Source organism: Onthophagus taurus, chromosome 5 (genome assembly GCF_036711975.1).
Source record: "Onthophagus taurus isolate NC chromosome 5, IU_Otau_3.0, whole genome shotgun sequence".
In the NCBI taxonomy this organism is placed as follows: Eukaryota; Metazoa; Arthropoda; class Insecta; order Coleoptera; family Scarabaeidae; genus Onthophagus; species Onthophagus taurus.
In genome coordinates, this window is record NC_091970.1 from 10813985 (window position 1) to 10838587 (window position 24603).

Genomic DNA, 24603 nt, shown 5'->3' on the forward strand with positions numbered 1-24603 from the left:
AGAGTAATTTAGCACAAGATATTTTTCTATATTATCAAATTCGTCCATTTTTGTTGTTTTAAGGTTCTTATTTTTATTTATTTAGTTTTTGTGCAATCATAGGAATTTCAATCATCTCTAGCTTTCAAATAGAAATGTTTTTGAAATTAATAAAAATGATATTGTTATAAACAAGGAAGAAAGAAATTGGTGTTGTTAATAAAAATTGTTTCTAAATCAAAAAAAAAAGTTTTATTCTCCTCCTCATAAACAAATTAACTTAACCATTAAAGTTAATTTAATTTATTTTTTACTTGATAGAATAATTCCATCATATTTCTGTTGGAACCATTTCATTGCATCCTCTTTAGTTAATCTGTGTGGATGTCCAACTTTCCCTTGCTTCCTCCTCCTATGGGCTACATTAAATCCAGGTCTCCCCAAAACAACGAAAAAGTCCAAACCATAAATACCAATACTTGGGTCATATTTAATCCCTAAATCAATATGTTCTTGGATTCCAAACCCAAAGTTACCAGCATCTGAGAAATTATCCCTTCTCAATTCGTATTCTCTCACTTTTAACCCACGCTCGAGGATTTCTTCAGCTTTGGCCCCCCTTACAGTGCAATGTACAGCAATTTTTTCATTACGTCTAATACCGAATGAACGAACGGTGTAACGTGCTTTTGAAAACACCGGTTGTTGCCCGGTTAATTGCTCAAGTACCTTTAATTAATTATTATTTAAAACATAACTTATTATTAATTAAAATTACTCACTTTTGCAGCCCTTGTTAATCTATCACCAGACTCCCCCACACAAATATTTAAACAAAGCTTTCTTATGTGCAAATCCCTCATTACATTTTTGGATTTGTCTTTAACTTCTTTCTTCTCTTTCTTTGCAACGGGCTAAAACATAAATAATTAAATCAACAATTAACATAACCTCAATTAATAAATTTTTTTTATCAATAAATCATTATTGAAGCAAATATGAGTTAAATCTAACTCAATTAAACTATATTTAAAGTATTAGCGTAACAAAGTTAAGAAATAAAGCCGAAAAAAGGTGATTTTATGCGATTTTAACATAACCTCAAATTGGTTCAACATGACAACAACGATTATTTTATGAGTTTTTGAGAAAAAATTTTGTTGCAAATTAATGAATTTAGTACTAAAGGGCGAGATTTAAGTAGATTTAATAATTTTAGGGCTTTATTTTTTAAGATGATTGCTGATTTAAGCGAATAAAAATAAATAACGCAAGTACTCACCGCCATGTTTGACTGGAAAAAGAGCTGTTTGACAGTGTCGGTAAAACAGCGTGCTTTTTATGAAATTAACTCTTTGATATTTTTATTGATAAAATAAGTTTTATTTTGTTATTTATTATTTAAACGTTAAAAAAACGATTTATATTTTAAAATCGAATTTAATAATCATAATCAAGGTTGAGTATCCATATGAACGCTGTTGTTATGAACGTATCCCCCCTACGTTGTGACGTCATTGGAAGAATTGATATTTCTATGTTTTTATTTATTTCACTTAAAAAGCAATACACAAAAATATTTAAAAAAATATATAAAATAAAATTAAAAAAATTAAAATATAAAGCGAAATATTAACGGTTATAATTTTATTTTTGTTAGGTTATCCAACTTGACTCTGTTACCATGGTGATTAAGATCCAAATATTGCAGTCAAGTTGCTTGTCAAAATTGACGTCGAATTTAAGTTTTTTTAATAAAAAAACACATAATTAATTGGATTTAAAGGTTGTATTTAATTCAAAATAGGTAAATGGACGAAATTATAAGCAAGGTAAGTGGATTAAATCGAAAAAAAAAAATTTTTAGATCAATTAAAATGTGCAAGAATTTAGGGTTAAATAATAATTAAAACTAGAATTACCGTTTTAGACTAGCGTCTTAGACACGAACTTAGAACAGTCTGAAGACACACGACTAAACCCGAATATTTCTAGGGTTAGTTCTAGTTTTACCATTGATTATACTACTCTATAGTATAAAATAGTCAATGGTTTTACACTAGCACCATCGCTAGAACTAACACAAGACCTAGAACTAGAAATAGTCGGGTTTAGCCGTGAAAAAAATTTTCAGTTGTCAATGTCAACTTTAATTTTATTATTATAATCGTAATCTTCATAAAAAATCCTTTAAAATGAGTACAAACTCGACATATTTAACTTTAATATTAATGGAAATATAATCACTTCCGGTTTGAAACGTCAATTTTGACGTTTGTCAATTTGTCATTTTCATTAAAAAACCTTTAAAATGAGTCCAAACATGACGCACTTATCTCAAAAAACAAAAAAGTCAGAATAAAAAACGTTAAACCCGATGTTAGCAACAATGAAGATAGCAATTTAATTATTAAATATTAATACCAACCTTAATTTTTAATTTTTCTTTATTGTATTTTTATTTTTGTGATAAATTTTAAGAGATTTTATAAAAATTAAGAATTTGTTAAAATGACATTGACATTTCAAACCGGAAGTTGCTTATATTTTGACTAATATTTGAATTAAACGTATCATGTTTGGGCTCATTTTAAAGGATTTTTCACGACATTTACAAATATGTCAAAATTGACGTTGACATTTCTAACAGGAAGTTGACCATAACTTCATTAATATTGAAAATAAATATGTCGTGTTTGTACTCATTTTAAAGGATTTTTAATGAAGGTTACAAATATGTCAAAATTGAGGTTGACATTTTAAATCTGAACTTGGTTATCGTATAATAAACAAATGGACAACTTCATAGTGTTCTTTTATGATGTATTCTTTATTAAAAAACTTTTAAAATGAGTCCAAACATGACGCACTTATCTCAAAAAACAAAAAAGGTAGAATAAAAAACGTTAAACCCGAAGTTAGCAACAATGAAGATAGCAATTTAATTATTAAATATTAATACCAACCTTAACTTTTAATTTCTCTTTATTATATTTTTATTTTTGTGACAAATGTTAAAACATTTTATAAAAATTAAGAATACATATGTCAAAATGACATTGACATTTCAAACCGGAAGTTGCTTATATCTCGAGTAATATTGGAATTAAACGTATCATGTTTGGGCTCATTTTAAAGGATTTTTCACGACAATTACAAATATGTTAAAATTGACGTTGACATTTCTAACCGAAAGTTGACCATAACTTCATTAATATTGAAGATAAATATGTCGTGTTTGTACTCATTTTAAAGAATTTTTAATGAAGATTACAAATATGTCAAAATTGAGGTTGATACTTTAAATCTGAAGTTAGTTATCGTATAATAGACAAGTGGACAACTTGATGGTGTTCTTTTATGATGCATTCTTTATTAAAAAAAACATTAAAATGAGTCCAAACATGATGTTGCTAGACGTCATGTTTGGACATCATCTCTATGTTGTATATTTTTATTGCACTAAAACTAGAACTAACACTAGACAAAGTTTTCAAAGTTTTTTTTTACAAATTTTTCTAGTTCTTTGAGGAATTCCGTGTACTTGACGATCTCGAATATCTAAATTCATGTTATTAGTTAAATTTTCTTAATAAACAATTTCTAAATTTTTTTCAAACCAAATAAAATATTAAACAACTTTTGTATAATATGTTTTTTTATGAAGTCAATATTTACCGAGATATATACTATATTTCATACGTATCGTCAAGTACCTCTAATTATTACCGTAAATTAAAATTATATACAAAATAAGACAAATAAACGAAAAATTAGTGTACATCTCCAATAATTCGAGGTAATCGAACTCGATAAAAACTTGATACACTGGTCATCTCATCTCACGTCTAGTGCAGAAAAGTTGTGGCGTTGCAGCAGGGATGCGTAATCCGTTCCACGATCCGGGCATGATCCGTCCAAGCGTAGAGACAAATATTTGAAAAATCTTTTCTGAATTCGCTCCAACATAAGTCTATGACACACACATTGTGGCTACCAAATTACAGAGCCATACTCTAATTTGGACAATACAAAGGTCAAAAACAGGCACTTGTACACACCGATGTCAGAAAAGGCACGCGGTGCAGCAGAAGATGCAATATTTTCAATGTGCGATACAAAAGACAATTTGCGGTTAAAAATAACTCCCAAATCATCCGCATAAGCTAGTACGCTTGATGAGAATTCGTTAAGAATATCATTCAAGAAGATAACAAATAGTAGGGAGCCTAGATTTGAGCCCTGAAAAACACCAACTTAGCCATAAACTCCATAGACGCATAACCGATGTAGTACATATAATTTATACGACCTGATAAGTAAAAGCTAAATAGTTTCATAAACTTAGGAGATAAGCCAAAAGCATTAAGTTCATACAAGAGGACGTCATGATGAATCATATCGAATGCTTTAGAAAAATCAGTGTATACCACCTGACTCCAAAGATTCACAAATCACCTCAGTAACCACCGCGAGATTTTTAATGGTTGAACGACGGTTGATAAACCCATGTTGATATGGTGATACAAATGACTGAACATGCGGATAAATCATCTTGTAAATAATCTGTTCAAATACCTTAGCGAGATTGGACAATAACGATAACGGCCGATAATCAGTAATGTTGGAACCATCTTTGAATACAGGACCAATACGTGAGTGCTTCTAAAGTTTAGGAAACGAGCAAATGCTTAAGGATAGGTTAATTATTAAATGAAGCGGAACTGCAAAAACTGCACAGCAATTACGAACGAAAAATGCAGGAAGATCATCATCACCAGCAGTAAATTTATTCGGTAACCTTTTTAGGAAATGAAGAACCTGTTCTTCAGTGACATCGGCAACAAATACTGGAGGATACGTAGAATGTACATCAATCATGTTGTAAACAGAGACACCAATATATACTCTAGAGAATTGATCTGCAAAAGCATTAACTATTTTTTCAGGATCATTTTGTCGGGAAGTCGTGAGGTCGTTGTTTTCTGTCTAATGTAACTCCGAAAGTTACGGGAATCAGAACTAAGCGATTGTTCAGCACTAATAGTAAAGGAACTATACGTATCAGAGAATTTTTGTTTAGTCAAACACCTCAGTCTTTTATATTCCGCTGAATAGAAAGTACCATTGCTTCTACTTCACTTCTTCCTATAATACTCTTTCAACTTTATTAGCATCTTAATTTCTGGAGTGTACCAAATAGGATATGAGAAGATAGAACATATGCTTACGTAACCTGCAGCGTCCGGTTAGGAAGTGGATGAAGAGCCTCAAATCACTTTTTGATTTTCTCAGGAACTGAGTAGACATCTTCAGGTCAGAGTAGAGCGTAAAGTTTTCTTTGCAAAGACATCTACTACAGACTCATCCCATCTATCCCAAAAAGCTCGATGGGAGATGGAGTTGATCAGCTTTGATGCTGTATTAAAAGTTAGCGGTACAAACGGTTCAGGGGAAACCGGTGACTTCTTAACCGCCAGTTTCGCTAGCTTATCTGCATGATCGTGTACCTAATTTCCGATATGTCCTTTCCGCCACTTTATGGTGACGTTGTTATAAACATTATCCTCCTCAAGTGATTGCCGACAGAACTTCACTAATGGTGATGTAGTTCGATGCCTATTAAGCGCTAGCATAGCCTGTCTGCTATATTTATAGCAGTTATTTCGGCCTGAGCACTCGTGTAGTAAGACCCTAGCGAAATGAACAAGTGCAGCTGGAGATCGTGCGAGAAGATTCTCGCTTCGGAGCCTCCAGTCTTTTTTGATCTATCAGTGTGGTCCGCGTTTTACCTGTGCTAAAATTGCTCTGGGGTATCGTCTCAGTGCCAAAGTGTAACCTGTTTAAGAAAATAGGTTTGATGTAGTCTATGCTAGCTTCAAGGAGGGGTTGTTTACGAACACCCTCACTCCAGAGTTCGCTCCGGACTATTTTTACAACCTGCTTATTATCCACTGATCGCAATCGAAGCAACACCATCACGGCCACCTCCCTGATAATAATATCTAGGAACAGCACATTCAGCATAGTCTCAGGAGTTGCAATTTTCGCAGCAGTCTAGTCTTATATGCATGTTTTAGTGCTGAGCACCAAACTATGGCTCCATGAGCTATCATAAGTATTATCACAGAAGTGTAGATCCACATTGTAACCCACGGATTTAGGATGTAATCCCAATTGTCCTTCGATATAGGATGAGTGTAATCGTTTGTTTTTTTTTTTTTGGTTTTGCAACTAATGTGTGATTTCCAAGTCAGTCCAAGATATTTCACCTCTGGAGCAAAGGTAATTGGACTGTTGCAGAAATAGGGTGGTGTTAAGTGTGTCAGTTTCCTCTGTTTGGTGAAGAGAACAATCTCGGTCTTTGCATCTATAACAAAGAAAATCCACGTCGTCAGCGTAGCCGACTGTGAAGAGATGTTTGTTTGAAGCATTGATTTATCCAGCCCGCGATGACCAATGGCACTCTTCGAGATTGCAGTACCAGATTAAACATTGGGCATAATTAACGACGTCGAATATGTCATTAATATAAATAATAAACAGTAAAGGACTTAGATAGCTACCTTTGGGAACACTAGAAAGAAACGACACAGAATGAGAGAAAAAACCTCTAACCGAAACAAACGAAAAAGAACACCAAACTTCATTTGTTTAAACAGAAGTAAGTTGTGATCCACCCGGTCGAAAGCTTTACTAAAAGTCGTATAAACTGAATCAACTTGACAACAATCATCCAGAGAAGATAAGATTATGAGTATATTCAAACAAGTTACTTTCAACCGAGCGACCATGTTACATCATGTAAAAACCATGTTACAATTGATTTTAAACTTAAGACCAAAGAATAGATGTGCTTGAACCACTTTGTTAAACACTTTCCCAAACGCTGACAAAACAGATGTTCTTTATTTCATCATGTAATCTCAATTCGTTCTAGAGATACGCTTTTTTAAAATTTATGTTTATTATTTATAACAATCAAATATGCATAGTTGGGTTTAAAAAATCATAATAACAGTGATTATGGAAAATAAAAAATTATTTATTTTGCATTAAATATTCATCAAATTTGCTTTAAGGTCGCGGTTCAATCACGTGATGTTCGCAAAAGTGCAAAAAAAATTTGTATAGTTCCGCTGTTGGTTAAAAGAGGTCGTCGAGAGTTCAATTCAGTTATTCATAGCGACGCTTTTTTATATCAGCTTACAATTAGTCATCCTACCGTTGAAATATTTTATTCATTGAGGAATATATTCTGGTTTAGCCTTACGCGATGCCTATTCTCGATATTATTTGGTGTTCTTTTTTTTTTTTTGCGAAATGTTAATATTGTTATAGTTGGTGTTATTTTCATAACTTAACAACTAATTACTTTTAAACAATTAATTTTTATTTTCAATTATTTATTCAAATATTTCTATTACCTAAATTTTGGTTAACACAAATTTTTTTTATCAGTATTAGATCCTAGCTCAACATTAACAATATATTAAACATTTTCGACCCAATTCCACAGGAATCAGATTTTTGGCCATATACAGGGTGGATCAGTTTTTAATCGGGAAGCTTTACTAGGATGTAGTACTTGCCAAAATAACACAAGTTTTTTATATAAACATAGGGTCCCAACTCTTTTGTTTTCGAGCTATGAGCTGTCAAAGTTGAGCCAAAAATTTACATTTTATCTTTTATTTCGAGTATAAGTAAACCATAGAATTTGAATTTTTGTATGTATGTACTACTGGCTGATACCTTCTTTTCAACCATACCTTAAACTTCCCTAGCACCCTCTAAGGGGATGCAATTCACCATCCCCTTGATTTATTTTACAAGAACTTTTTAACGCTATGTAATATTAACATAAAAAATATGGGTTATAAGCACATACTTTAGTGGTACTTTTTTGTCTCTTTAGTATTTTCTTTAAGGTGGCGATTCGAACGTCTTGGGTTCATAAAATTGATAAAAAAATCGGTTTAATTTCGTCAGTCAATGATTAATATTTCAACAATATTCATGCATTTAATTTTACAACATTACTGAATTCGTCACTTGATTATATTGTATACAGGGTGTTTCGGTGACTCGGGGAATAAATTTAACCACATATACTAGAGCGAAAATGATGACGATTCATGTAAAAAAAAATAGTAAAAGTCTTCAAATTTCAAAGATACAGGCCATCAAAGTTAGGAAATTTTAACACATTTTTCCAAATATCTTAAACACTATTTATAGTAAAGCGCTGAAATTTGGTACAGTATAAATCAATGTCGTGTAAAATTGTTAGGCAATTTATGAGTTGGATCGGTCCGCGGGAACAATGCTTACCGGCTGTTCCTAAAGTTTGTTTGCTCAGAACTTTTTTATTCTTTCATAACCCTACATTTATTTTTGCAGTTTCTAATAGTAAATTTAGTTTAGAAACTTTTATTACTCTTAGATAATATTCATAAAAATCACCATTTTCGTGTTAAATCCAAAAATGTTGGGTTCCGATTTCAATAGTGCTATTACTAAAAAAAAGAAATCTAAGTTTTTAAACATCCTTTAGTATTTTTTATTACTTGTCTTGTTATTTTATGTACTTTTCTTATTATTCCTGTTAGTGTTGATTTTTAATTTATTGTTTTTGAGTTCTTTTATTAAACCAACTAAAGCAAATTAAAAATGTGATTTAGCTAAATCTACACTTGGACATGTTGCATACATAATAGTTATGACAGCTCAGTTCGATTTTCACTTGTCATTGCTAATTCAAATTATTTATTTATTTATTTTTTTTAGTGTTATTGAATTCGGAGCCTAACATTTTTGCATTTAATACGGAAACGGTGGTTTTTATCAATATTCTCTAAGAGTGATAAAAGTTTCTAAACTAAATTTACTATTAGAAAATGCAAAAATAAATGTAGGGTAATGATAGGATAAAAAAGTTCTGAGCAAACAAACTTTATGAACAGCCTGTATAGCATTGTTCCCGCGTACCGATCCAACTCAAAAATTGCCTAATGATTTTACGTGATGTTAGTTTACGCTGTACCAAATTTCAACGCTTTACCATAAATAGTGTTTAAGATATTTAGAAAAATGTGTTAAAATTTCATAACTTTGATGGCCTGTATCTTTGCAATTAGAGGACTTTTACTAATTTTTTTTACATGAATCGTCATCATTTTCACTCTAGTATATGTGGTTACATTTATTCCCCGAGTCACCGAAACACCCTGTATATGATGGTTTTTTATTGTGAAATAGTTTTGTAAAAATTGTTATTCTAAGATGGTTTTTTTATTGTAAAATAAAATTAAAGTTGTTATTGATTTTTATTATTTTTTATAATGTAGAACCGTTTTTTTTTTGTGAATAAATAGTATTATTGTTATCTATGTCTATTACAAATTATTATTACTTTACTTTAGATTATTTATGTTCTTATATCTTGATAACAATTTGCTGTGTTATTTTTTATTTTCTCAGTGTTAATATAATCACTAAAAGTTAGGGCGGAAGGACTGTGATCAGCAACTCATTCATAATTGCCTACAAATCTTCTTTCTGTTATATGTATTTATTTACTCAGTAGTTAAAAGAGAAATTGGCCATGAACAAATGTTATTACTAACTCAAGATTAGTAATCAATTTATAATACGTTTTATAACATTTTATTGGCAATTAATTATTTTTTATATTTATTTTTTTTTTAAATTTTTAATTAGTACCTAAAGCCATCTACAATGTAATTGCCAAAGGTTTACTTAGTACTGTTTTGTCGATTTTAGGCAACCCATTTTACACCTTTTCGTAATGACTAAAAATTGAGACAAAATCGCATATCTTCAGAAAAAACACATTCATGAAATAATCATACAGCTATTGCACTTTTACGAATACGGAATCTGTTCCTAAGATACATAAGCATTAGATGACATATTTGCCATCTCGTTTAAGTCCCTAATCTCTTCTAGAGAACGATTTGTATTAAGCCCTTATTATGACTAACTTTCGTAATTTATTTCTGTCAGCGTCATGATTATTTTAGAATACTAAATATGTCATTCCATAGAGTAATATATGTACTTCAAGCCTACGTATTTACTTTTTTATAAATATGTAGCATTAAGTCGTGAATGTACATCTACGTAACCTCTCCCGGCGTATATAAAAATGGACGCTTTGAACCGCCCCCTTAAAATGTTCTTTATTTTATGATGATATCTCCACTCGTTCTTGAGATACGATTTTTTAAAATTTATATTTCATAATATATCTATTACTCATTTCTACCTTTTTATGATTTTCTCTATATTTATGCATCTAAGAGCAAAAGTGTAAAAGGACAATATTGTTAAGAATAATGTTTGCTACAACTTTTATACTAAAACTTTTTTCTGAAACGTCGCGAATAGCGGCTTTACCAACAAGAAGATGTAAAAGCACCGAATTTTGTGCTTCACTAACAAGAAGATGTAAGATCTAATTTTCACCTTTTACAGTTTATCTCGATATTTATGCGTCTGAGAGCAAAAGTATAAAAGAGCAATATTGTTAAGAATGTAGTATACTACAACTTATATACTAAAACTTTTTTTCTAAAACGTTCCGCACCCCGTGCTATACCAAAAACAAGATGTAACCATGATTTCATCTAATTTTCACTTTTTAGAGTTTTTCTTAATATTTAAGCATCTGCGAGTAAAAGTGTATAAGAGCAATATTCTTAAAAATGAAATATTTTACAATTTTTATATAAAGACTTTTTTTGTAAAACGTTCCGAATCTCGTGCTCCACCAACAAGAAGATATAAAACCACGATTTCATCTAATTTTCACCTTTTTTAAGTTTTTCTCAATATTTAAGCATCTGAGAGTAAAAGTATATAAGAGCAATATTCTTAAGAATGAAGTATTTTACAACTTTTATATAAAGACTTTTTTTATAAAACGTTCCGAATCCTGTGCTCCACCAACAAGAAGATATAAAACCACCATTTCATCTAATTTTCACCTTTTTTGAGTTTTTCTCAATATTTAAGCATCCGAGAGTAAAAGTGTATAAGAGCAATATTGTTAAGAATGAAGTATTTTACAACTTTTATATAAAAACTTTTTTTCTAAAACGTTCCGAATCCCGTGCTCCACCAACAAGAAGATATAAAACCACGATTTCATCTATTTTTCACATTTTCGAATTTTTCTCGTTAAGAGTAAAAGTATAAAAAAGCAATATTGTTAAGAATGAAGTATTTTACAACTTTTATATTAAAAGTTTATTTCTGCCACTTCCCAACCTTTGTTGCAGCGATCGATATTAATATTTTAGGTTGCTAGGAAACGTACACAAATTTATTTTGGACGTTAGACAGTTAATAAAGTTGTAATAAGCTTAATAATTTGTAAAAAGAATGGATGAACCGCCTGAAGAATGCGAAGATGAAGTTGCCCCGGTTCAGCAAGAACCTCAAGTTACTTCATCGGATCCAAACGAACGAAAATTAGCTCGAAGGTTAAGGATTGAGCGCAGAATTGAAGCTTTAAGGAGAGCTGCTTTAAGTCGCAGAAACACCGAAGAAGAAGGGTAAGTTAATTCAAATTTGGGTTTCTTATAATTTACAGCTTTTAATTTTGATAGGATAGAGATGCAGGAAGATGAAGGGGAACAGGATGAATCTGATAGTCCGGCAGAAAAGAGTCTGGTACAAACACAACTGGAAAAAAGTGCAGCAGTGATGGATAAATTAATTACGGAAGCTTATGAGAATGTTACAAATGTAAGAGTAGCTAATGAGAGTCGTGAAATTGATCGGAGGGAGATTGAAGGGATTAATCGTGAGAAATTAATCGAAGCTTTGGAGGAAGAGGCCAAAAAGGCGGAGGAAATGTTTGAAGAAATTGCAGATCATTGGAGTGATATTTTAAAGTATCACGATCCATTAGCAATCCACGATGAAATGGAGTCGCAAAAAGAAAAATGCGAGGAATTATTAAGGCAGAAAGATGGAATAATAGCAATGTTAAAAGACGAAATAAAAAAAGCTGAAATAAACTTCACAAACGATCAAAAAAAGCAAAACCAAGACATAACTTCATTAACACACCGCATCGAAAATCAAATTAAAGCAATGAGAGTGGCTTACAAAGCGGAAATACAACACATCGACGATGTTATCATAGAAGAAAGAAAAATCTTAATCGACATAAACAATCGTCAATGGGAAGAATTATACAAAAAACGTGAACTCGAAGAAGAACGCCAAGTTAAAAGAAAATTCGAACAACAAGAAGAATTCATAGTAGCAATGGACGAAATACGTCGCGTTCAACAAGAAAAATATCGCGAAATAAAAATCAGATTAGAAAAAGAACTCGAAACGATCGAAACCGAATTTGAAGCCATCAAATCGGCCGCGATGATGAATTGCGAAAAATTAGATTACAACTTCCAAATATTAAAGAAACGCGAGGATGAAAACTTGGTTTTAAATTCGCAACAAAAAAGGAAAATTAATAAATTACAAGATGTCGCGATTGCGATACGAAAAAGAAACACCGAATACGAGGAGAAAACTAATACGGAAATTGCGAAGTTGATTAAAGACGTTACTAAGTTGCAAAATTCCGCTGTTGAAATCAAAACGAAAGCTGTTACTTTGTCGAAGAAAAACGACGAGAAGTTTCAACAAATTTGGGAATTGAATGCTTTTGATGCGAATAAATTGGTTAATAGAATTATGGGGATCGATAAAATTTTGTATGAACAACAATTGGGGATTGAATGGAAAAAACCTGAGGGTGTTATATTGAATCAGAAACAACTTGGGAGTTATATCAAAGCGATGGACATTTTAGGAAACGAAGATTCTAAAAGTAAGTTCTTCATTAATTTTAATTTTTGAGTTATGATCAACTTTATTTTAACATTTTGGGGATTTTTACTTTCTAATTGGAAAATGATAATAACTAAGTTGAATTTGGTGATGGATTATGTACTTTTGGTTCATTATAAACAATTAATATGTAAAATATTTTTCTCCATCACCTTTAATTTTTAACTTATGATCAACTTTATTGTTGAAAATCATTGATTTTAACATTTTGGTGATTTTTACTTTCTAATTGGAAAATGATAATAACTAAGTTGAATTTGGTAATGGATTATGTACTTTTGGTTCATTATAAACAATTAATATGTAAAATATTTTTCTCCATCACCTTTAATTTTTAACTTATGATCAACTTTATTGTTGAAAATCATTGATTTTAACATTTTGGTGATTTTTACTTTCTAATTGGAAAATGATAATAACTAAGTTGAATTTGGTAATGGATTATGTACTTTTGGTTCATTATAAACAATTAATATGTAAAATGTTTTTCTCCATCACCTTTAATTTTTAACTTATGATCAACTTTATGATCGAAAATCATTAATTTTAACATTTTGGGGATTTTTACTTTCTAATTGGAAAATGATAACAACTAAGTTGAATTTGGTAATGGATTATGTACTTTTGGTTCATTATAAACAATTAATATGTAAAATATTTTTCTCCATCACCTTTAATTTTTAACTTATGATCAACTTTATTGTTGAAAATCATTGATTTTAACATTTTGGTGATTTTTACTTTCTAATTGGAAAATGATAATAACTAAGTTGAATTTGGTAATGGATTATGTACTTTTGGTTCATTATAAACAATTAATATGTAAAATGTTTTTCTCCATCACCTTTAATTTTTAACTTATGATCAACTTTATTGTTGAAAATCATTGATTTTAACATTTTGGTGATTTTTACTTTCTAATTGGAAAATGATAATAGCTAAGTTGAATTTGGTAATGGATTATGTACTTTTGGTTCATTATAAACAATTAATATGTAAAATATTTTTCTCCATCACCTTTAATTTTTAACTTATGATCAACTTTATTGTTGAAAATCCTTGATTTTAACATTTTGGTGATTTTTACTTTCTAATTGGAAAATGATAATAACTTAGTTCAATTTGGTAATGGATTATGTACTTTTGGTTCATTATAAACAATTAATATGTAAAATATTTTTCTCCATCACCTTTAATTTTTAACTTATGATCAACTTTATGATCGAAAATCATTAATTTTAACATTTTGGGGATTTTTACTTTCTAGTTAGAAAATGATAATAACTAAGTTGAATTTGATAATGGATTATGTACTTTTGGTTCATTATAAACAATTAATATGTAAAATATTTTTCTCCATCACCTTCAATTTTTGAGTTATGATCAACTTTATGATCGAAAATCATTAATTTTAAGATTTTGGGGATTTTTACTTTCTAATTGGAAAATGATAATAACTAAGTTGAATTTGGTAATGGATTATGTACTTTTCGTTCATTATAAACAATTAATATGTAAAATATTTTTCTCCATCACCTTCAATTTTTGAGTTATGATCAACTTTATGATCGAAAATCATTAATTTTAACGTTTTGGTGATTTCTACTGTCTAATTGGAAAATGATAATAACTAAGTTGAATTTGGTAATGGATTATGTACTTTTGGTTCATTATAAACAATTAATATGTAAAATGTTTTTCTCCATCACCTTTAATTTTTAACTTATGATCAACTTTATTGTTGAAAATCATTGATTTTAACATTTTGGTGATTTTTACTTTCTAATTGGAAAATGATAATAGCTAAGTTGAATTTGGTAATGGATTATGTACTTTTGGTTCATTATAAACAATTAATATGTAAAATATTTTTCTCCATCACCTTTAATTTTTAACTTATGATCAACTTTATGATCGAAAATCATTAATTTTAACATTTTGGGGATTTTTACTTTCTAGTTAGAAAATGATAATAACTAAGTTGAATTTGATAATGGATTATGTACTTTTGGTTCATTATAAACAATTAATATGTAAAATATTTTTCTCCATCACCTTCAATTTTTGAGTTATGATCAACTTTATGATCGAAAATCATTAATTTTAACGTTTTGGTGATTTCTACTGTCTAATTGGAAAATGATAATAACTAAGTTGAATTTGGTAATGGATTATGTACTTTTGGTTCATTATAAACAATTAATATGTAAAATGTTTTTCTCCATCACCTTTAATTTTTAACTTATGATCAACTTTATTGTTGAAAATCCTTGATTTTAACATTTTGGTGATTTTTACTTTCTAATTGGAAAATGATAATAACTTAGTTCAATTTGGTAATGGATTATGTACTTTTGGTTCATTATAAACAATTAATATGTAAAATATTTTTCTCCATCACCTTTAATTTTTAACTTATGATCAACTTTATGATCGAAAATCATTAATTTTAACATTTTGGGGATTTTTACTTTCTAGTTAGAAAATGATAATAACTAAGTTGAATTTGATAATGGATTATGTACTTTTGGTTCATTATAAACAATTAATATGTAAAATATTTTTCTCCATCACCTTCAATTTTTGAGTTATGATCAACTTTATGATCGAAAATCATTAATTTTAAGATTTTGGGGATTTTTACTTTCTAATTGGAAAATGATAATAACTAAGTTGAATTTGGTAATGGATTATGTACTTTTCGTTCATTATAAACAATTAATATGTAAAATATTTTTCTCCATCACCTTCAATTTTTGAGTTATGATCAACTTTATGATCGAAAATCATTAATTTTAACGTTTTGGTGATTTCTACTGTCTAATTGGAAAATGATAATAACTAAGTTGAATTTGGTAATGGATTATGTACTTTTGGTTCATTATAAACAATTAATATGTAAAATATTTTTCTCCATCACCTTTAATTTTTAACTTATGATCAACTTTATGATCGAAAATCATTAATTTTAACATTTTGGGGATTTTTACTTTCTAATTGGAAAATGATAATAACTAAGTTGAATTTGGTAATAGATTACGTACTTTTGGTTCATTATAAACAATTAATATGTAGAATATTTTTCTCCATCACCTTTAATTTTTGAGTTATGATCAACTTTATTGTTGAAAATCATTGATTTTAACATTTTGGTGATTTTTACTTTCTAATTGGAAAATGATAATAACTAAGTTGAATTTGGTAATGGATTATGTACTTTTGGTTCATTATAAACAATTAATATGTAAAATATTTTTCTCCATCACCTTTAATTTTTGAGTTATGATCAACTTTATGATCGAAAATCATTAATTTTAACATTTTGGGGATTTTTACTTTCTAATTAAAAAATGATAATAACTAAGTTGAATTTGGTAATAGATTACGTACTTTTGGTTCATTATAAACAATTAATATGTAGAATATTTTTCTCCATCACCTTTAATTTTTGAGTTATGATCAACTTTATGATCGAAAATCATTAATTTTAACATTTTGGGGATTTTTACTTTCTAATTGGAAAATGATAATAACTAAGTTGAATTTGGTAATAGATTACGTACTTTTGGTTCATTATAAACAATTAATATGTAAAATATTTTTCTCCATCACCTTTAATTTTTAACTTATGATCAACTTTATGATCGAAAATCATTAATTTTAACATTTTGGGGATTTTTACTTTCTAATTAAAAAATGATAATAACTAAGTTGAATTTGGTAATAGATTACGTACTTTTGGTTCATTATAAACAATTAATATGTAAAATATTTTTCTCCATCACCTTTAATTTTTAACTTATGATCAACTTTATGATCGAAAATCATTAATTTTAACATTTTGGGGATTTTTACTTTCTAATTAAAAAATGATAATAACTAAGTTGAATTTGGTAATGGATTATGTACTTTTGGTTCATTATAAACAATTAATATGTAAAATATTTTTCTCCATCACCTTTAATTTTTAACTTATGATCAACTTTATGATCGAAAATCATTAATTTTAACATTTTGGGGATTTTTACTTTCTAATTAAAAAATGATAATAACTAAGTTGAATTTGGTAATAGATTACGTACTTTTGGTTCATTATAAACAATTAATATGTAAAATATTTTTCTCCATCACCTTTAATTTTTGAGGTATGATCAACTTTATGATCGAAAATCATTAATTTTAACATTTTGGGGATTTTTACTGTCTAATTGGAAAATGATAATAACTAAGTTGAATTTGGTAATGGATTATGTACTTTTGGTTCATTATAAACAATTAATATGTAAAATATTTTTCTCCATCACCTTTAATTTTTGAGTTATGATCAACTTTATGATCGAAAATCATTAATTTTAACATTTTGGGGATTTTTACTTTCTAATTGGAAAATGATAATAACTAAGTTGAATTTGGTAATAGATTACGTACTTTTGGTTCATTATAAACAATTAATATGTAAAATATTTTTCTCCATCACCTTTAATTTTTAACTTATGATCAACTTTATGATCGAAAATCATTAATTTTAACATTTTGGGGATTTTTACTTTCTAATTAAAAAATGATAATAACTAAGTTGAATTTGGTAATAGATTACGTACTTTTGGTTCATTATAAACAATTAATATGTAAAATATTTTTCTCCATCACCTTTAATTTTTAACTTATGATCAACTTTATGATCGAAAATCATTAATTTTAACATTTTGGGGATTTTTACTTTCTAATTAAAAAATGATAATAACTAAGTTGAATTTGGTAATGGATTATGTACTTTTGGTTCATTATAAACAATTAATATGTAAAATATTTTTCTCCATCACCTTTAATTTTTAACTTATGATCAACTTTATGATCGAAAATCATTAATTTTAACATTTTGGGGATTTTTACTTTCTAATTAAAAAATGATAATAACTAAGTTGAATTTGGTAATAGATTACGTACTTTTGGTTCATTATAAACAATTAATATGTAAAATATTTTTCTCCATCACCTTTAATTTTTGAGGTATGATCAACTTTATGATCGAAAATCATTAATTTTAACATTTTGGGGATTTTTACTGTCTAATTGGAAAATGATAATAACTAAGTTGAATTTGGTAATGGATTATGTACTTTTGGTTCATTATAAACAATTAATATGTAAAATATTTTTCTCCATCACCTTTAATTTTTAACTTATGATCAACTTTATTGTTGAAAATCATTGATTTTAACATTTTGGTGATTTTTACTTTCTAATTGGAAAATGATAATAACTAAGTTGAATTTGGTAATGGATTATGTACTTTTGGTTCATTATAAACAATTAATATGTAAAATATTTTTCTCCATCACCTTTAATTTTTGAGTTATGATCAACTTTATGATCGAAAATCATTAATTTTAACATTTTGGGGATTTTTACTTTCTAATTGGAAAATGATAATAACTAAGTTGAATTTGGTAATGGATTATGTACTTTTGGTTCATTATAAACAATTAATATGTAAAATATTTTTCTCCATCACCTTTAATTTTTGAGTTATGATCAACTTTATGATCGAAAATCATTAATTTTAACATTTTGGGGATTTTTACTTTCTAATTGGAAAATGATAATAACTAAGTTGAATTTGGTAATGGATTATGTACTTTTGGTTCATTATAAACAATTAATATGTAAAATATTTTTCTCCATCACCTTTAATTTTTAACTTATGATCAACTTTATGATCGAAAATCATTAATTTTAACATTTTGGGGATTTTTATTTTCTAATTGCAATATGATAATAACTAAGTTGAATTTGGTAATGGATTATGTACTTTTGGTTCATTATAAACAATTAATATGTAAAATATTTTTCTCCATCACCTTTAATTTTTGAGTTATGATCAACTTTATGATCGAAAATCATTAATTTTAACATTTTGGGGATTTTTACTTTCTAATTGGAAAATGATAATAACTAAGTTGAATTTGGTAATGGATTATGTACTTTTGGTTCATTATAAACAATTAATATGTAAAATATTTTTCTCCATCACCTTTAATTTTTAACTTATGATCAACTTTATGATCGAAAATCATTAATTTTAACATTTTGGGGATTTTTATTTTCTAATTGCAATATGATAATAACTAAGTTGAATTTGGTAATGGATTATGTACTTTTGGTTCATTATAAACAATTAATATGTAAAATATTTTTCTCCATCACCTTTAATTTTTGAGTTATGATCAACTTTATGATCGAAAATCATTAATTTTAACATTTTGGGGATTTTTACTTTCTAATTGGAAAATGATAATAACTAAGTTGAATTTGGTAATGGATTATGTACTTTTGGTTCATTATAAACAATTAATATGTAAAATATTTTTCTCCATCACCTTTAATTTTTAACTTATGATCAACTTTATGATCGAAAATCATTAATTTTAACATTTTGGGGATTTTTATTTTCTAATTGCAATATGATAATAACTAAGTTGAATTTGGTAATGGATTATGTACTTTTGGTTCATTATAAACAATTAATATGTAAAATATTTTTCTCCATCACCTTTAATTTTTGAGTTATGATCAACTTTATGATCGAAAATCATTAATTTTAACATTTTGGGGATTTTTACTTTCTAATTGGAAAATGATAATAACTAAGTTGAATTTGGTAATGGATTATGTACTTTTGGTTCATTATAAACAATTAATATGTAAAATATTTTTCTCCATCACCTTTAATTTTTAACTTATGATCAACTTTATGATCGAAAATCATTAATTTTAACATTTTGGGGATTTTTATTTTCTAATTGCAATATGATAATAACTAAGTTGAATTTGGTAATGGATTATGTACTTTTGGTTCATTATAAACAATTAATATGTAAAATATTTTTCTCCATCACCTTTAATTTTTGAGTTATGATCAACTTTATGATCGAAAATCATTAATTTTAACATTTTGGGGATTTTTACTTTCTAATTGGAAAATGATAATAACTAAGTTGAATTTGGTAATGGATTATGTACTTTTGGTTCATTATAAACAATTAATATGTAAAATATTTTTCTCCATCACCTTTAATTTTTAACTTATGATCAACTTTATGATCGAAAATCATTAATTTTAACATTTTGGGGATTTTTATTTTCTAATTGCAATATGATAATAACTAAGTTGAATTTGGTAATGGATTATGTACTTTTGGTTCATTATAAACAATTTATATGTAAAATACTTTTCTGCATCATATTTAATTTTCGAGTAGAATTTTTGAATAGTATGCCATCAAAATTAATTATCTCGATAATTATTGTTTTTATCAAAAAATGTTTTAAATAAAATTTGTTTCAATTTCGATTTTGAATTAATTATCTTAATAAAAAATATTTACATCTCTATTAATTAAGCATCTAAGTGTAATTATGTATAAAAACGGAAAAATTATTATTTTGAGGTTATCTCCTTAATTATTGATTAAATCAAAAAAAATTGTTGACAAAATTTGTTTAGAATTGTTTCAGAAACAATTTTTGTTAACACATTTTTTTTCTAACTTGTAATTTTAGTTTCCCACTGAACAGTATGCTACAAAAATTAATATTTTTGAGGTTATATCCTTATTGTTGATTTAATCAAAAAATGTTGTTAACAAAATTTGTTTAGAATTACTTCAGGAACAGAGTTTGTTAATAAAATTTTTTGCTAACTTGAAATTTTAATTTCCTTCTGAATAGTATGCTATCAAAATTAATTATGTCAATAATTATTGTTTTTATCAAAAAATGTTTTAAATAAAATTTGTTTCAGTTTCGATTTTGAATCAATTATCTTAATACAAAATTTTTACATCTCTATTAATTAACCATCTAAGGACAATTATGTATAAAAAAGGAGAAATTATTATTTTGAGGTTATCTCCTTAATTATTGATTAAATCAAAAAAAATTGTTGACAAAGTTTGTTTAGAACTGTTTCAGCAACAATTTTTGTTAACACAATTTTTTTCTATCTTGAAATTTTAATTTCCCGCTGAACGGTATGGTATTTTAATCAAGTTCCGTGCCCTGATAATTATTTATATATTGTTTTAATTTCAGTTGTAACAAAATCAAAAGCAAGTCGCACTCCGTCCGAAATGTCAAAAGGTGAAACCAAAAAGCAACATGAACCCCCCAAAGATATACGGGCTTACAAACGACTTTTAAGGCATATTTTGGATCGCATCTCGGAAAGGAGCGGGTTCTTAATGGAAAAGCGTCTCGAGGAGTTATTAAAACCCTACGAAATAAACAACCAACATTTAGTTCAAATCGATAACGTATTCACCGCCCTAGGAATAAAAGAACAAGAAAACATCGATCAATTATGCTATTTTTTTCTACCTTACGCTAAATGCGCAATTTGTGCCAAATCGGGAACCCCCTCTATTAAAGGATCAGAGAAATTTTCTGCCACGGCTTTAGACGATACGAACACAAGTTGTAAGAAAAATAAATTAATTTGTTATTTGATATAATCACAAATTTATTTTTTTAGCAACAATAAGTCTTGAAGAACCGCTTTTTAAACGTATCCAACAAACCGTTTCTCAACCCGAAGATGTTATCTCAAACATAATCCATAACTTAGTGGCTATAGAAGATAGTAGTGATAGCACTTTAAGTGAAAGTTCAACAACGACGGATGAATGTATGGCGCCTTCGGTTCCATCGGAAAAAGGGGATACACAAACGATTACAACGTTACGAAAATCGGTGCATAGCACGAGATTTATGTGCAGATTTAATCACCCCTTACAAGTGAGCCCAGCGTACGTTATTAGGGCTTTAAGAGAATTTTTAGCGGCTTATTTCAACGATAATTCAAGGTTTAATTTAACTTTGCTTATTATAAATTAATTCATTAAAATCTTTATTTTGTATCAAATTTAGTTTGGAAGGGGCCGGGGTGGTTCATATTGATAGACACGAAACTTTATCGAGATTATTAAGCGATGATGATATAAAATTATTTTGGATGAAATATAAAACGTTTTTTAATGTGGGTAGGATGAGAATGTGGCATGGATTGTTTATCGGATTGCAGAAGTATTACGAAATGTTGAAAGGTAAAATTAATTATGGTTTAGTGTTAAAGTTGGGGTAATAAGAGGTTGTTTAGATCGGAGGAAATTGAATGATGAAGTTTTGTGTTTGCGAACGCAAAATGTTGAGCTAAAACGCTTGTTGGCACGTTATGACAAAGATGAAGAAAAGTTGGAGAAACCACCTTGTGCGGGACAAAGGGAAGTTTATATGGCGCCGTATCAACCTAAACCATGTCGAAAATAAACAATAAAATTTATTTTTTTTTATTCTTGTATATGTATATTCTAATTATTAAGTTTTTCCCTTTTTATGTACAGGGTGGTTCAAATTCGATGTCCGAATAGGCTAACTCGGATACTATAAGAGTTAGAAAAAAAGTAGCTAACATGTCATGATCTCGTTTTTCGAGAAACTGCTAATGCCGAAAACCTCATAGCGCTATCGTCTTTAGTTTTTCCCCTAGAGGCCAAAATTGAAAATATCGTAAAACCAATAAGTGCAATTATCTTGGTTATTATTATAGGTGGAGTATTATAACTACGACATTATATGGACACTTTTTTACAGAGAATTTAATGACGTAGTCAAAAATAATTTTTCGGTTTTAGATTTTGAGATGTCATGACAATTTTCGTTTTTTTAAATGGAAACAACCACTGATTATTCGCTTATTAAATTCGTTATTTTTTTCTGATTACAAAAATATAGGGTTCGACAGGTCTATTTCTTATTGTTTTAGAATAAAGCTAAAAATAAACTATTTTTATAAAATTTCTATCTAGTGTCGTCGAGGAAATTAAATTTACAGTTTCCTGTAAGTTACCTGTAAATCTAAAAAGTTAACAATTAAATACGAAGATAACTTCTGATATTTAAAAACAAATAATTTTTTAATATGTAACATTCTAACATGTCAAACTTTTCAAAATTTTCGTAATTGATCTTAAAAACAGGATTTTTAAAGTGACACTTCAGAAAATTTTTGAATACAAACAAATGTTGCTAAGTTTATTTGAAATAAAAAAAAACATGAGCGCCATCTATCGATAATTTATTAAGTCATTTAAAAATAATATTAAATCGTAATAAAAAAGGTGAAATAATGCAATCTATTCCAACTTTTGTGTAAAACATATAAAAATAAACAGTTCAACAAATATATTTGTTTCAACTATCAGAAATATGTTTTCTTAATTTTTAGTTATAATTTACAGGAAACTGTAAATTTAATTTCTTCGACGACACTAAAAGAAAAGTTTATTTTTAGTTTTATTCTAAAACAATAGGAATTAGACGTGTCAAACCCTATATTTTTGTAATCAGAAAAAAATAACGAATTTATTAAGCGAATAATCGGTGGTTGTTTCCATTTAAAAGAACGAAAATTGCGATAATATCTCAACATCTAAAACCGACAAAATTTTTGTGACTACGTCATCAAATTCTCTGTAAAAAAGTGTCCATATAATGTCTTAGTTATAATTAGGGCACGGAACTTTTGTAACAAAACGATACGATATTGTATTAACAAACACTGTTCCTGAAGTAATTCTAAACAAATTCTGTTAACAAAATTTTTTGATTAAATCAACAATAAAGATATAACCTCAAAAATATTAATTTTTGTAGCATATTATTCAGAGGGAAATTAAAATTTCAAGTTAGCAAAAAAATTTATTAGCAAACACTGTTCCTGAAGTAATTCTAAACAAATTCTATTAACAAAATTTTTTGATTAAATCAACAATAAAGATATAACCTCAAAAATATTAATTTTTGTACCATACTATTCAGAGGGAAATTAAAATTTCAAGTTAGCAAAAAAATTTATTAGCAAACACTGTTCCTGAAGTAATTCTAAACAAATTCTATTAACAAAATTTTTTGATTAAATCAACAATAAAGATATAACCTCAAAAATATTAATTTTTGTACCATACTATTCAGAGGGAAATTAAAATTTCAAGTTAGCAAAAAAATTTATTAGCAAACACTGTTCCTGAAGTAATTCTAAACAAGTTTTGTTAACAAAATTTTTTGATTAAATCAACAATAAGGATATAACCTCAAAAATATTAATTTTTGTAGCATACTATTCAGAGGGAAATTAAAATTTCAAGTTAGCAAAAAAATGTATTAACAAACACTGTTCCTGAAGTAATTCTAAACAAATTTTGTTAACAAAATTTTTTGATTAAATCAACAATAAGTATATAACCTCAAAAATATTAATTTTTGTACCATACTGTTCAGTGGGAAATTCAAATATCAAGTTAGAAAAAAGTTGTGTTAACAAAAATTGTTCCTGAAACAATTCTAAACAAACTTTGTCAACAATTTTTTTTGATTTAATCAATAATTAAAGAGATATCCTCAAAATAATAATTTTTCCGTTTTTATACATAATTATACTTAGATGGTTAATTAATAGACATGTAAAAATTTGTAATTAGATAATTGATTCAAAATCGAAATTGAAACAAATTTTATTTAAAACATTTTTTAATAAAAACAATAATTGTTGAGATAATTAATTTTGATAGCATACTATTCAGAGGGAAATTAAAATTTCAAGTTAACAAAAAATTGTATTAACAAACACTGTTCCTGAAGTAATTCTAAACAAGCTTTGTTAACAACATTTTTTGA

General features: G+C 27.7%; 2 protein-coding genes across 2 annotated transcripts; one reads left to right on the forward strand and one right to left on the reverse strand.

The window, feature by feature from the left end:
• Positions 1 to 216: 216 nt before the first annotated feature.
• LOC111423067 (ribosomal protein L11) lies at positions 217 to 913 on the reverse strand. Its single transcript, XM_023056320.2, has 2 exons — positions 762 to 913; positions 217 to 708 (listed from the first exon to the last, which is right to left on the reverse strand). Exons 1-2 carry the CDS (start codon positions 840 to 842, stop codon positions 283 to 285), a joined length of 507 nt encoding a protein of 168 aa, XP_022912088.2. The 5' UTR covers positions 843 to 913; the 3' UTR covers positions 217 to 282.
• A 10400-nt stretch (positions 914 to 11313) lies between these two features.
• Positions 11314 to 22215, forward strand: LOC111423066 (dynein regulatory complex protein 1 homolog). Its single transcript, XM_023056319.2, has 6 exons — positions 11314 to 11561; positions 11616 to 12850; positions 20965 to 21348; positions 21404 to 21734; positions 21799 to 21974; positions 22028 to 22215. The coding sequence occupies exons 1-6, from the start codon at positions 11389 to 11391 to the stop codon at positions 22195 to 22197; spliced, it is 2469 nt and encodes an 822-aa protein (XP_022912087.2). The 5' UTR covers positions 11314 to 11388; the 3' UTR covers positions 22198 to 22215.
• Positions 22216 to 24603: the final 2388 nt, after the last annotated feature.